This window comes from Giraffa tippelskirchi, chromosome 1, assembly GCF_054371585.1.
Source record: "Giraffa tippelskirchi isolate mGirTip1 chromosome 1, T2T-mGirTip1v1.2.pri, whole genome shotgun sequence".
NCBI classification, from domain to species: domain Eukaryota; kingdom Metazoa; phylum Chordata; class Mammalia; order Artiodactyla; family Giraffidae; genus Giraffa; species Giraffa tippelskirchi.
Genome location: NC_137275.1, coordinates 33,833,865 through 33,850,382, shown reverse-complemented (window position 1 = coordinate 33,850,382; position 16,518 = coordinate 33,833,865). Strand labels below are relative to the sequence as shown.

Sequence of the window (16,518 nt, the reverse complement as noted above, 5' to 3'; positions counted from 1 at the left end):
GGTGAAACGCTGAGGTAAACAGAGACCAGTATCAGCGAAGTCCCAAGCGCAGTCTTTCTCCTGGCTTTGATGGGCAGCAGATAAATGCAACTAGAATTTGTAAGATTATCTCTGGCTGAGAATTCATTCATTCAACAAATACATGAAATCCTACATGTGCTGAGTACTGAGCTAGAAACAGGTGCATATGTGCTCAGTTGCTCAGCTGTCTGACTCTTTGCAACCCTATAGACTGTGCCTGCCATGCTCCTCTGTCCATAGGATTTTTCAGGTAAGAATACTGGAGTGGGTTGCCATTTCCTCCTTTAGGATATCTTTCCAACCCAGGGACTGAACCTGTATCTCCTTCATTGCAGGTGGATTCTTTATTCACTGAGCCATTGGGGAAGCCCTGATCTAGCAACCTGGAGGTGAGCAAAATAAAACAAACGTAGAGCTCGGATGCTTTCCTTTACTCAGCTATTCAACATTATTGAGTAGCTTACTCTATGCAAGGCAGACAATGAGGATAGAAGGGAAAATGAAGATAAATCATGCTGGTCTCATGGAGAATATCATATTTGAATAATCTTGACGGTCAAGTAGAGCTGAGGAAAATGGAGAGGACATACTAGGGCTGAATGAAGTATCACCAAGGGGAAGAACAAGAACTAGGTAGAGATTTCTGGAAAAGAAATAGTGTAATATGGAGATATGACCAAATTATATCAAGTATCAAAATATATGTATTCTGCTTGATTTGTTTGCTCCTGGTGATGAAACAGGAGAGAAAACTGACTTTGTAAAATGTATGGAATGGACTAATGTCCATTAGAAAATACCAAAATGGCAAGACTAGTTTGAAGACTGTTGGAATAGCCCTAGGCAATATATAATAAGGGCCTATAAAATAAAATGGACTTTATAGGATAGAAAATACTATATTTGAAAGATAATTACAAATTTATATAATAAGTAGGAGTTGTCTCACAATTTAAACAATTAATTGTCGTTGAATGTGCTATCTCTTCAGACACAGAAAGAAAAATAGGGAGACATTTCTTTCATTGTTCTCTAGCATTTTGTTTAAATTTATTAATTTTACAGGAGAACTAAAACATATCTGGCTTCCCTGGTGGCTCAGATGGTATAGAATCTGCCTACAATGTGGGTGACTGGGGTTAACCCCTGGGTCGGGAAGATCCCCTAATGGCAGGCAACCTACTCCAGTATTCTTGCCTGGAGAATTTCATGGATAGCCAGGCTACAGTTCATGGGATCACAAAGAGTTGGACATGACTGAGTGACTAACTCACACACACACACACACACACACACAATATAACTATGAATAATTCTAAGACTTAATTCAAATATTTATTTATTCAATTTTGATAATATTTCCACGGGTGAGAAAAATAAATCTTAGAGAACCAAGAATGCTACAGTGGATAAATTATGATTTCCCTCTTAAATTTTGTTTCCTGAATCTATTTTAATAGTAAAAGCTGGCTCCACGTATGTTATATTAAAGCATCTTGCATTGCGAATGAGTCAATTAAGCCAGGAACTGTGGGTTTTTACATCATTTGCCATAAAGCCTCTGTAGAATACATATCTATTTATGATGTGGCCTGTTTAACAACAAATCACAGAAGGAATCTGAATGAGGGCCCGTGTTTCTGGCAGGTGGGGTAATGATACAGGAAAGAAGAAGGTTCATGATGGCACCAACCTGAGCAGTGCTACTTCAGGCTCCCCACCTCTGCTTCAATCAGAAAAATCACAAGATTTAGTTGCACTTATGTCTCATTATCTGTGTGCTGCAGGTTGAGAATAATTGCTGAATAAATTAGCATCAGATCAGAGAGCATGAAATTAAGGACACAAATAAAGTGAGTTGCAACATGGTAAATTAAAAACAAGTTGAAGACTTCCTAGGTTGAACATCAAGAGCTACATTTATTAAGGGGAAACAGTTTCAACTCATATAGAACAAATAAGACAAAGAAATATTTTAAATATTTACATTTTGCTTTACACACATGTGTAGCTTCATGGCAGCAACATCAAAGAGAATATTTGATTAGAAGATTGGAAATGTTAAGGCTGTATTTTCAACCACAGTCCTGTTTTTTTAGACTAGACTTTACAGAATTTAAAGATGATCATTTGTTGATGATGACATTTGCTTCCAAAAACAAAGGTCTCAAATGCATATAAAATAGTATATGACAAATTCAGTTGTCTTACTTTGAGAAGTTTAGTTGTCTTTTATTGTCTCAGCCAGGACCATTCACATAAAACAAGTTCTGTAATAAATTAAGGGTCTATAAAAGTAGGTGAATATTAGCTTTAATAATTTTTGGATCTTGTCTAGTATTATCTGAGGGTTTCCCTGATGGCTCAGATGGTAAAGAATCTGCCTGCAGTGCAACAGACCTGGGTTCAATCCCTGGGTTGGGAAGATCCCATGGGAAGGGAATAGCAACCCATTCCAGTATTCTTGCCTGGAGAATTCCATGGACAGAGGAGTCTGGTGGACTACAGTTCATGGGATTGCAAAGGGTCGGACACAACTGAGCAACTAACACTATTATTATCTGATGTATTTACTTAAACAGATTAAAATAAATACTTATTCACTAATACAAATATCTTCAATTTTATTCACACACACAAACATATCTTAATTTCATCTGCATAAAATTTTTATAAGGTAGGTATGATTTTTTCTTTTGTGTGACATTGAGGCTCCAAGTTTTAACCAAAGTGGCCATGGGTTGGTTCAGGTTTAAGTGTAGTGGGTTTACATAAATATTTAGGATGTTTCTGCTTCTTCAAGGAGCAAATAATTTTAGCCAGGGAGCTAAAAATATATATGCAAAATAGAAAAAATTAAATGAAAGATCTGAATAAGAGGTTTGGACAAAGTAAGGAACACTGCAGAAATTTACAAAACTCCTTACATTAGCACAGTGTTCAAAAGAAGGAGAGATTGTTTCAGGGTTAAGTGATGAGGAATTATTTTGTGGAGGTGGTGATGGAATTTGAATAAGGTTTTGAAGGAACTGCAAATGTAGTTAGGTTTCAGAGAAAGAGGCAATGTAGGCAGGGTAAGATGTCAATTAAAATGGATTAGTAATGACATGGATATGGAGAATTTCAGAGCATGGGAAGAGAGATAAATGGAAAAGTAATAACCATGTATATATTAATTACCTGCTCTGTGTCATGCCCATTTAAACGTTACTTGTATTAATTCAAGTCACCTTCACAACATCACTATGAGGCATTCTTATCCTATGTCATTAGTGAGGAAACTCAGGTTCTGAATGTATCACTAACTTGTGCAAAGCCACATAGTAGTTCATGGCAGAAGCAAAATTAAAATCAGTGGACAGATCCATAGCCCATGTTCTTGACCATTATGCAGTACTGCCTTCTGTGATTATAATAGTGATCTATCACTCTTCTACACATTACAGCTTTACTCATTACAGGGTGGATGGGCTGCCTACATACAGCCATTAGTTTTACATAAACCCTTGGTAAGAGGAAGTCATGGTCAGTGTTTATTTGAGGAAGTGAAATTTAACAGTCACATTAAGGATGAAAAGAAGACATACAATAAATCAAAGATTTTGTACACTATTATACTGTGATTGTCATTAAGGAGTATGTTTTATAATAGATAATACCTTTTTTGCCTAGCAAATGATTTTACTCAATCACTGTTAACTCCTGTTTGCACAGCATCTATCCCGGTACATGCTATCACTAATGTCCTTCCAAACTCCTTCCTTTCACATAGAATACAGCCCTGTTCAAGTTCTGATTTCATTTTACTGGCCCTGTGACACTCTCCCTCACTTCATATTCTGACTTAAAATATTCTTCCCCATTCATCATAGGACATGATTATTGTAAAATCTTTTATTTTATTCCTTCAAAATATATTTATTTTATTTGTCTCTCATTTGCCTCTTGCCCCTGCTCCTTACCTTTTTTTAAGCATGTACTCAAGTGGAGGAAAGAAACACATCTAAGTTTGAAGAAACCCACATGTCTGCAGGTAATTTTATTTCTGTGTTACATTCCTCTATAGGCATTCTTACTGGAGATGTGTATCTCTCTGATTCATAGAGAAAAACAATCTTCCAGCAAAACAGGTTGATTCAAAAGCTCTGCCAAGCATCAACATGATACTTTTAGATAAGGTATTTTTCTTCTGTGTTCTCATCTTTTGTGATCTACTGTGAATGACTCATGATTTGAGAATTAACTGGTAATAAATCAGATACATTTTTTTGTTTCTCTTTGTTGTGAAAAAGCTGCCTTTATTGCTGCTGTTGTTTTTGTTTCGCTTTCCATATTTAAAAGCAAAATGGTAGAAATGGACATCCAATCAATTACATTACTTTGTAGGATAAGAACACTTTTTGAATATACACTGCCGCTATGCATATATGGTATATATAATTTAAAATTGGATTAATAGCAAATGGAAGTTGAACCAATGTTTAAAAAAAGTTTAAAGAGTGTTCCTTGCCAAATGTTTCAGAAGATTTTACAAAGTGGTATGTAGGGTATAAGGGATAAGAGAAGGAAAGAAAATACATAGGAATCACAAAGAGAAAATGGATTAAAAGAAAATAAAGGCCTCAGTTAGGTGTCACATAAATACTTTAATGGATGACTGAAAAATTATTTGAAATCCTTATATTGGAACACTTAATACACAACCATACTTACAAGAAATTAACAAGAATTTCACAGATGTGAAATTTTAGCTATTTTTGAGTAAAAACAGGATTTGCTTTAACAAAATAATTAATCTTAAGGAACGTTCCCAGTCTTCTGAGGCTATTGCTCTCTTTAGAACTATTAAAATATCTCAACCCAAAAAAGGAATAAAAGGAATACACCCGGCAATAAAGAGCCACTTAAAAGGTGACAGGCACCTCTAGTTACAGTAATCCTATTAAATGTTAAAATTCAATGCCTCAATCAAAACTTTGAAGTTAATATTTCATTAGGATAAAAAGTGAAAGAGCCAAGAGAAAAAAAAATGATACTTTTACTGCTTCTTTTATCTGGATACATTTTCTCTGGTGCTGAATTCATAGTAAGTGAGTTAATACATATGTTTAAAATAATAAACAGAAATTCAGGTTCATTGAAGATCAGCTTTGACAAGAACCCACTGAAGTATAGGACACCTATTATGAATATCAGAGAAACTCTTAATCGAATTATTATGCCCAGCGTTCTGTGTATCCTGAAATTAACAATAACCTAGTAGAAGAAATTCAGATGTTTATGATCACACACACATGCATTGTTTGCCACTGTACTTACTTTTGGTCACGACACCCTCTAAGTGGATGATGTTAGGATGGTCAAACTGCCCCATGATACTTGCTTCCCCTAGGAAATCTCTGCGCTGTTTCTCAGTATAGCCTACTTTAAGGGTTTTAATCGCCACAGGTAATTCTCTCTTTCCTGGAAGTTTCAAACGTCCACTACAAACTTCACCAAATTCACCTTGTGATAAAGATGTAGAAAACACATAAACTCAGTAAACATCTTTACTCTAAAATTGTACTCCAAAGTTCTCTTAGAATAGTAAGGTTTAGACAAAACAAAATTAAATGTGAGTCCAAATTTCCTTGTCATTGCTAAAAGACATTAATGGTCCATAGGAAAAAAACACCTATGGGTGATCATGAAACACACTGGGGGTTATTAGTTTCATCTGTCTTACATACAGAAACCTTAATGGAAACATTAGAAAGAAACCAAAAGCAACTGACTGAAAACCACTTCCTTCTTCCTTTGCTTTCTACTCTAGCAGTGACACTAATGAGAAAATAAGAAAAGATCATAGCAGGACAAAAAGGAAACAATCTTAATGAAGACATGATTCATATACAGAATAATTGGATACTTGAATTCTGTAGATCTTTCTGGGCATTAAAAATTACATACGTATGAAATATAATAAATAGTAGATGGTAAAACACCATGTTTGAATATATATTTTTGCTGGTTTATTTTTTCATAAGCTAGACATTTGCAGGTTTAAGTATGAGCTATGTAGAGGGTAGTAGTAAAATATGATCAATTATATACCACTTTGAAAGCAAGACAATTACAAAAGACTAAAAACATCTTGAGTTAGATCAGAACATTGATATATTACATTCTATAATATAAACACAAGTTAAAAGTCCGAATTAAACACATTGTCTTACCTGCTCCAATAACTCTTTCAATGGTGATGCATGAAGCTTCTATCTCCTTGGCAAATTCATGGACAGCTTGATTGGGGTCCTCATAGGTATGTGGATCAATATAAGTTCTTACTCCTGGCAGTTTAACTGCAAAAATAAATGGGCATTAAAATAGAAGTCCTTGTTATGGATGAGTGAAATTATAAACGTTATTAACGTGCAACTATGGCTTAAATCCCTAATTCCTAGAAGTGGGAGAGCTGCAAAGACAGACTCTTCTCCTGAGTTACAGGAGTCATTTGTACAACTATCTCATTTTTATAATTGTAGAAATCTGGGTTGCTGGCATGCACATGAAGTGCATATGCGAGGACATATTTGAATAAATACATCTTTTAGCAGTAATGTTCAGGGAGTCAGTCTCTGAGGCAAACTAAGACACTTTTGCTTAACAAACTGAACAATGAAATGTTATTGGCTTAGTTGTCAGTTTGTTCTATTATACTTTACTTAAAACCTCATCACAGATGATTTAGTTTTTATAAAAATAATTTAAAACAAATTTTCTGGTGCTTTGGTCCTATAAGACTGACATAGAAGTAAAAAGAATAAAAGAAATTCACTCTATTTTTACTGCAGGGCATTATACAAGTCTCTCATATACTATGAGACTCAGTTTCATCACATTTTAAAGACTACCAATATTACCCTCAATGATATTTTTTGAGAATAAATAACATTAAACAATATAGGACTGAAAATGGACTCAAAAATTTTTTCATGATTTTGATATGGCAGAATGACAAAAACAAACAAAAAAACCCCCACTCTTTTTGTCATTTACTTGGCAAATCAACTCACACTGTACTCTTCATCTAAAAATGAACATATTAAAATAATAAAATTAGAACCCATTTAGGCTAATTTTTAAAGCTCATGAATAAAACTTGATTTTCTGCATTTCTTAAAAGTGTAGTCTTTTTCAAGTCATTTGAAACAGGGTTGCTGTTACAGGATCTGCTCAGGGAAATTCCTGCCAAAATGCTAGAAAAAAAAAGAAAAATTTATTCATTTATTCTGGTGGTTTTATCTAATGATATACTTCTATTGACTATTGCTAGGCATTAGAATTGGCCTGGAAATACAGTTTGATATATAACAACTTTTTATAAAGCAAAAAGCTTTTGTTTTCATTATTATAAGGATAGTTTGCTTTAAAGAACTGAAAAAACTATTAAGCTATTGCCCAGGGTCAGTCAGCAACACCGCAAGCCCAGGAATTTACCAAAACACACTTTGTAACACAATATTTTTGGTCAGTTTTTACACATCTTTGCCTGAAAAGAAGCCAAAGTAACAATAAAGTCTCCCCTACTTTGCTTTATTTTGATTTTTTTTTTTTTTTTTTTACAGTTTGCTTACTGTGCCCATTATGAAAATGCATCTTTTCCTCTTCCGGGTCTTGTTTGGCTTTGCTGTAACCACACCGCCTGGAACAGAGTAAGCCATGATTAGCCACATCTCCCAAGTGGTGAATCACATCAAGCCCAGAAGCACACAACACAATTGAAACGACTGCAATCTTAAGTGATTTTGACACTAGCAGGATGGAACACCAATACTCTTGGATGAATCATATTTCCACAGCCAGTATACCTTATTCCTGCCCAGATTTCACTGAGAAGTCTGAAGCTATCCAAATCTATTTTTAAATATCACTTCACCATACACCACACACCAGACACTTCTCTGTTCCCTTCCTCTCTTACTTTTTTTAACCACCTCTGAGGCCCCTGCCTTTTTCAGGATGAACTGCGCCAATATGTCTGTGATTCAATAGTCTCCTCCTTTCAGCACCTTACATTATCATTTTTTAATATTTTTTTCCTCTTGTTTTGGAGTCTTTAGTTTCTGTGCTGGCTCATTCCCCCTTGCACCCACTCAGAGATCACTGTCAAGTCCCCAAGGTCTGCAACCCCTCTCAGCTCCACTCCCCAAATCTTAGTCTCTCTTGTTTTTCTCTACTTACTAATTTGTAAGTCCTTTTAAATCTGCTCTTATTACTTACAAAAAGCTTCCCCTATAATGTTCATTGATGACATATTCATCTCTAAGTCCAATGACTTTTTCTTAATTTTTAATTCATGATTAATTTAAATCCCTAACTACTCCTTTTCTGATGTTTCTTACTGCTCATTTCATTTATATGGACAATTCCCTATGTCCTCTGCCCATACTTCTCTGGTTCTCTCCTGTCGATCTATCCATTTCCATCAATTTAATTAATATCTCTATCCCTCTGATTTTATCCTTTTGAGAATTATATTTTTATTCCCTGTAGATTTACTTTATAAGAATATTCCCCAGGCATTCACACTCAATAGATTTGGGGGAAAAAACAAACAAACAGTATCTTTCTCTTTACTTTCAATCTTGATCTGCTGCCTTCTTTTCCTCTTAATAACACTTCCATGGCCTTGGTACCTTAAGATCAAAGCCCTATGCTTGTGTACCTCACAATAAATTTGTTGTCAAATCCCAAGCATTATATAACATAAAATCTTATGGTCCATCTCTTCCATCTCATTAGTTCTACTCCTTCTTCAATTAAAGCCTTGTTATTTTTCATTTGGATTACTATTAGGGCCTCTGAAGTGATGCCCTTGCATTCTATAACTGCTTTCCTGAACTATACTAGACATGGCTGTAGCCACATTACCATAAATAAGATACTCTTCTATTATATTACCTCTCTCCTGAAAACATTTCAGTAAAAAAATACAGATTCCTTAGTGTAGCCCCAATGCACCCTTCCTTCATCATCTCCAGGATACTTCTCCATACTTCCATATGTTCCTATGGTTCCTATATGTTCCTATATGCTTCCACTGGTTCCTACACTTAGGATGCTCTTCTTAACAATCTCCAATTAATCTAAGTCCAGTTCAGTTGTTGCCTTCTTTACGCTCCCTCCCTCCCCCCTGCATTACACTGGCTTGTTTCAATCTTCCTCACTATGAACCCAGTAGCTTTCAGTATTCCTCTCATGGCGAGATTCCCAGCCGATAGTACAACGTAGTCATTTGAGAATATTTTTTGGCTCTCTTGTTTTATATTGATAGTTTCTTAAATGGCAGCAACTACTGTTCATCTATAAATTTCTGAAGTAACTTGGCTCCTGGATCAGACTTGGCACCAAAAATATTTGTCACATTGATGAAATGAATAAGTGAATGAGCGGATGATATTCTGATTGAGTCTACATAATGACAAGTGTTTGAGAGAGAATAGGCTGATGAATACTCAAGTATATGAACAACAATATAACATTAAAACAATTGACCAAAACAAAAATATTTAACTACTTTAAGTGAAACTCTTAAGGAAGTGAATTTATTATTCAAAAACTCTTAGAAAAAATTGTGTTTATCAAGAACAAAATTTCATTTATTTCTGCATAAAGAAAATACAGCTTAAATGTCAGATTGACAAAATGTTTTCATTAAAAAGTTGACTGAAAACTACTATTGGATGTAAGGGAAGTGGCCAGCTGACATGCACTGAGGGACTGTTCTTGGTTTCATATTCTAAAATGTTTCTTAAATATGTGTATATTTTTATATAAAAATAAAACCTATTATATTCTCTATATTTCCTAGTGTATAATTACACATATTATACAAAATAGATTACAAAACATGTTTTTGTGCCATTTTTGATAGAAAATATAGTTATCTTAATTTTATCATGTTAAAGAACTGGCAATTTATTAGTAAAGTACAGCTAGCAAAATTTGAATAAACTTGAAATAATGTGCTTAATACATATAGTGTTCTTAGGTGAGGAGCACCACACAATGGGGAACTGGTGGCCTTTCAAATTGTATTCAAAACACGTAGATGCAAGACATCTTGAATCACTTCACCACAGTGAAATGGAGAGAAAAATCAAATACATGATATCATCCCGAAGTAATGGTTGATCTATTCAAGCTGATATTTAAGTTATTTTAATATTATTCGTAATTTTAGGTATTACATTCTTCTTTCAATTGATGTCTGTGCCTTTACAGAGAAGGTATTGATACTGTTTTTTATTTTTAACAATATTCTACATATAATTGTGAGAAATAATCCTGAGATTTATATTATGTAAATAACACTGACAGAAAACTTCATTAGAGGAACTCTAAAGAGACCTAAAAAGTATACAAGTTCTCGCAGTTTACATTAGAAAACAAACATCCATTCCACCTTCAACTCTCATACCTTCAGAAAAAAATTAAGCTTTGAAACTTGTATCCTCAAATAGTCTTTATCATTAAATAAGCCTCATGGATATTTAAATTGCATGCAAATTCCTTATATAAAAATGGAAATAAAACTTTGGATCTAATCTAAAAAATGATTTGGGAATACCTTGTTGAGGAGCAGTTAACATTTTAATACCTAGGGTGAGAGTCAGGAGGGCAATAGGAAGAAGTTATTTTTGACTATGGGCTTCTCTGGAGTTCTATAATATATACGGGTGCATGTCACATTAACATATAAAATTAAGTTCTGGAAACCCCCAAAGCACCATTAAAACAAACCTCAACAAGATACAGCAAGTAAAAGTGCAGCTGGCAGAGACTGCACTCAAGCAGTAGTTCAGCCTCGCTGACAAAGCATTGCAGGAAGCCTGCTCATTCAGTATTGTTCTCTGTACCTTGTCCAGATACAGGATTTTAACCCATCAGACACAGTCAGTAAGTATGCCCTTCCATATACAATTTACAACTGCCATCTTCTGGAACCTATTTTTTCTTCTGAACAGAAAAGAAACAGATTCTTCATTTTGCTTTAATGACAATTTTAATGTATTTTGATATCATTGTGCTAAAAATATCTTATGTAATTAGAAGAATCATCCTCTACCCATTTATACATATCTTCTTCTAGAAAATGATGTTGTTTTATTTTAGTTATAGAGGAGGCATGAGAAATCACATTAAATGTAGGTACAGTTTACACTTATTAATGAAATGTATTAAAAGGCATTGAGTCATGCTTCCTATATAAGTGATTTCATGGTTAATTTGGAGATCAATCTATTTTCCCCCATATCTATCCTAAAGATTTAATAATACAACCTTGATGATACTAATGTTGCTCTTAAAAACAGCTCAAGCCATTAATTCTAAATTTGGATATTTGAAACTTCCATAGACATGAAATAGTAAACAATAATCTTTATGAATGGATGGAGGTACTAATGAGTAATTTAGTTCTCAGATGTAAATTGAGGATTAGATAATAAATTAAATGTAGGAATGTGAAGCCCTCCAGGAGTACCAAGTGAAGAACAGAATCAGAACTTTCTAAATGACACTATTATGAATAATGAGGAGAGATGAGTCAACAAAAGAGCAAAAGGAGACTGTAGATCCTTACTCCACAATAACATCCACAAAATCAGATTTTTCTTTACTTTAGTCTACTGAAATGAACACTGAATAAACACTCTTTCCCCTTTATTCTAAATATGGTGGGGAGGAAGAATGGTGAAAGAAGTAATGGTTTTGCATTTGGATGTTTTTGAAAGAGTGAGCATATGCAGTACCTGGATCAGAAATGGACATGCCTACAGCTGTTCCTCTACTGTCCAGATGGATTAAGAAATGCTTTACCATACTTTAAAGTAAAAATATTCAAAAGGAAATGCTGCAGCAAACATTAGACTCAGTGTGTCTCGCTTATAGAAAAGTTCCTTGTATTGTATTCTCTTTTCAAAACACATTTCTTCATGTATGCACACACTCTTGTTCTGACATAATAATGACCTCAGCCACTGAATAATGTTGTGTTTAAGAATTTTATTTCTGGCATCTTAAAAAAAAATAAATTACAATTTTGTGGGAAAATAATTTGATCTTTTCACTTCAAGTTTCTATCCAACTGAAAAAAGGTAGTTTTAATAAAAGCTGAGGTAACTCATCCCCTTTAAAATAAAGAAGCATGTGAATATTAAATTATTAATAATAATTAATAAATACTTAAAATAGATTCCTTTACTTTTCAAGACCACAGATCTATAAGAATGTGAGTGCAAATGCAGTAAAATGGGACATTGGATATATAGGCAGTCCTGCTAGCATTTGCATACAAGGTACGGGATTTTGATTTCCTTACAGATAATATAAGTTACACAAAACTGTAACTCATGTATTATCATTTACTGAAAATTCCCAGATACACTTTTAAAAGAAAATGTACTCATTTTTGGAAACACGCTTTCCCTGCACAGGAAATGAGAGTGATGATTATACTGCAGAAATATAGCAAACATAGCTGTGTTCCCATCTCACATTCTACCAAGGGTACTAACCTCCTTATGACTAACGGCAATGTGAGAAGTGAACTTGTCTTTTTTTGTGCCTTGTATATTACTTTTAATTTCTATATTCTAAAAGACAAAGGAAAAAACTTATAAACAACACTTTCAAAATAATGCAGTGCATATGAAATTGTAGTTTGTTTCATTAATAAGCTCTTCAAATCTTTCCAGAATTAGCGATAATGCGAAGACATGAATAATTTGAAATACTTTAAAGAATTCAAAGCTCTTCACTATTGAGTTAAACTTTAATTACCTTATAATTTTGATATGAAATACACTTCATAAAGTATACATGTAAGGATTGTGTCTCCCTGTTTCCAACAAATTGTGTTCTAATGCGAGAGTAGGAAATTTCCTACTAATTTTTAAACTAGTTCATGGGTAAATGAACTAGTTCATAAGACCAATGATTTTCTCAATTAGAGTAGTCTCATTTAATATCTCCTATGGTCTGAGGTGCCACAGGTATTATAAAAAGGGGTTTGGGAGCAGTTTATAGTTACATTTTATATAGCAAGCCTTCAACTGGAATTTAATATATTATCTCTCTATTGTGTGGAAAGCCTCACACTTGCCTGCCATGAGCACATTAAATGAGGGTCTAGAATTACAAAGGATGATTTTTATTCTCTATGTATTTTTCCTAACTATAAGACAGAATAGTATTTCCACATATCTCCCAAGCAGAAATCTGTGGTAAATGAATGAAATAATCTGTGAAATGTATGTAAAAAGAAAACTTTGTTCACTTCAAATGTCAAGAAATTTTCAGTTAATTAAACTAAAGAAAAATGGTTCCTTGAAACATTAAGAAAATAATGTTTCAATGTAATTCACAAATATTTTCGTCAGAAAAATATGTTTTTTTTTGGTTTTATTTTCTGAATTATGAAAGAAGAGTTTATCCCTTATACTCCTGACTTTAAATATTATTAAAAATAATCAATAATAATTTTAAAAGAATGAGGTTCATTTCCTAAAAATCAGAGTAGGTAAATCAACAAAATAAGAATTTAACATCTCTATTTTCAGAATAGTGAACTCCATTTTCCTTGTCATGCACACCCCTCAGAATTAGTAAGTATAACAAAAGTATTGGAAAGCTTGAAACCTAATGAATGAAGAAAATAGTCTAATGTGTTTGAATTAAAGAAATGTAAGAAAAAGCCACCTTGGGACTATGGGATATTTCAGAACTTATAATAAACATGACGTTTTATATACATATATATATATGTTTTTATATTCATAGACAAAAATGAATATCAAGGAGCACATAATAACTTTATTTTAGAAATTTCACATATTAATATATCATTTACATCGAAGATTATCAATTCAATATTGGATGCCTGTAAAAATAGATTGGATGCAGGGTGGGAGGACTAGAATCTCAAGTCAGCTGTGATTAAAAAAAAAAAATACTTCTGTTAAAAATGTAGGCAGTCTTGGGGATAGAATGCTTAAAATTTAGGCATCTGAGTTTCATTAAGACATATTACAGAAATATCATCCATAACTGGGTAGATTTTAACCAAAGCAAGAAGAATACTGTAAAAATTAACATTATGCCTATGTGTACCGATTTCACAACAAAGTAAGCAACTAGAGTGACAAAAAATAATTTGAGATCAAGATAGTAACATGTAATTAGCATTTGCAAAATAATGGAGCATGTTTTTGTGGTGGGAACTACAATAGTAAAACTCAGAACTCCATACCCTGGAGAAAATTTAATAAATATGAATTGCAAAACCAAGGATCTAGATGAATGATTTTGAAATTATGTCTTTCAGAACCTGAGATTTCCACAAGGTATATTAAAATACTTCGAAAAGCCAGTATATCTACAATTGGCAGTTTTCATGTATTGCATTATATTAAGGTCAAAACCAAGCACACATATTCATGAGTAGTCTTTCAAAAATGAAAAACAACAAGATTCCAAAATCTCAGAATGTCCAACCTCTGTCCTGTAATTGTAAATATGTCAGTTCACAAATGATGACAGAATGCTCCTTGGAAATTATTTATGTGGTAATTGACAAATCTTAATACGATTATACAAACAAAATTAAGAGACAAGATTTTAGGTCAAGGTTTCATAGAATTTTACTGATTCTAGTAGGAAAATTCTCTGCCCTTAATTTCCACTATCTAAGGTTGTTTTTTCCCCAAGGCTTTAATCGAAAGAAACATTATCTTTAAGCTGAAACCTCATACTGACTACAAATTATGAAATGAAAGTTGAGAAATCAGAGAATAAAGACATATTTAGCTTCCATTCTTCCCAAGCAATAATTTTGAACAAATTTCTAGTTGTCTAATTTATGTAAACTCAGTTTAGGTTTGTTTCTTTTGCTTTATTTTGTTTTGTTTTACTAAGAATGCATTAAAAAGTTATGGCTCTTCCATAAATATTCACACACAAACTGTCACCATTTTATTGAGTACCTAAGCCCATTTGTGGCTAAATAACTTCTGTTTTTTTGTGCTACAGACACACTCAAATGCACATGCACACACAAATGTAAATGCACACACACAAACACACCCATTGAGTCAAAATTACTGACATTTTTAGAGAAAGATGTTAGGAAAAAATGGGAAGATGTTAGGAAAAAAAACTTGTTTTCTTAGGTTTCCTGGTGTGTTCCTTGTGAAGGAAGTGTTCCACCTTTCCACTTTTCCTCTTTTATTTGTTCATTTTACAGACTCCCTGAGGTCAACTACACAGTAGAAAAAGATACTATTTTTAAAATGTCAAGCAATTTAAATCCAGCTAAACTTAGTTTTCACCAATACTTTTCTAAGTCATGGCTTCATTAATGTTCATATACCCATTAAGATATCTTTGAGGTTTAGTTCAAGGTATGTCTGGATGTTATTTTTGTTCTCCAAGATGTAAATTCTATCTATTCTGCTTCAGTGATGATTTTATCTCTTATAATATCCATATTTGAGAGTCAAGTTAGAATCAGCAATTCAGTGACCATTTTTAAGATTTTATAGAGCAGTAAAAAAAAAAATAAAATCACAGTTTCAAGCCATTTATATTATACTTCAGCCACTGCCAGCCAGATTTCAGGGATTTTTTGTTTTTTGGTCTGTCACTGAAGTCCCAGGAACAAATCTGCACTTTCATATTAACTTCAAAATTTTTTTCAAATAAAAAAATTTTACAAGATTGAAAAAAAGATCAATGAATCTTATCAGTCTGTGTTTACACTCTCTTGTTCTCATAAGATCATTGGTACCTCTTCCACCACTTCTCACATCTACACACACTCAATCACACTACAGTTTTTTGAATCAACAAAAATTAATTTACACCTAGAGGATAAAAGCAACAATTGTAAAGGCCCGAAACAATCCTCTAATTCTCTAAAATGTATTTTGGTTCTTTTCTTGGCAAATTTTGCCTACAAATAATAGCTCAATGTAGTAGTAGACGGATTCAGACTTCTTAATCTAGACAGAAATTATCTGATAGTTTTTACAAGGTAGCAGCTCACTATTGTGTAGGAGTCCCTCTAAAGCCCCTGGAGCAGGAAATGGCAACCCACCCCAGTATTCTTGTCTGGAAAATCCCAGGGACAGAGGAGCCTGGCAGGGTACAGTTCATGGGGTTGCAAAGAATCAGACACAACTGAGCGACTGAGCACACAGCACTCTCTAAATCTGTAAAGAGAGTTCTTTGGTCTTATGTTCTAGCCTACAAGTTTACAGCTATAACCCAGATATATATTTAAGATGTGTATTTATAAATAATTAAGAGTATTCCATTTAGACACTGACCCCCAAAATATGTATATTTTTTTTACTTCACTGGTACCAAATTAGCAATATCACTTCTAAATATCTGAAATAATTCAAGCTTAAAACTATTAAGTTAGCCATTTAAAATTAAATGTGGTTCTCTTCT

The 16,518-nt window shown here is 33.4% G+C and overlaps 1 protein-coding gene across 12 annotated transcripts in view; it reads right to left on the bottom strand.

The window, feature by feature from the left end:
• Positions 1–16,518, bottom strand: part of EPHA5 (EPH receptor A5) — a 394,095-nt gene that overhangs the window by 53,952 nt on the left and 323,625 nt on the right. For 11 of the 12 annotated variants that reach the window (XM_081504964.1, XM_081504794.1, XM_081505053.1 and 8 more), the window contains 3 exons: positions 7,638–7,705; positions 6,237–6,362; positions 5,341–5,526 (listed from right to left, as the gene is read on the bottom strand). In XM_081504964.1, coding sequence (XP_081361090.1) covers positions 5,341–5,526; positions 6,237–6,362; positions 7,638–7,705 — 380 coding nt within the window. Of the gene's footprint in view, positions 1–5,331; positions 5,527–6,236; positions 6,363–7,637; positions 7,706–16,518 lie in introns of all 12 variants that reach the window. The other variant, XM_081505447.1, reaches the window with a different exon arrangement.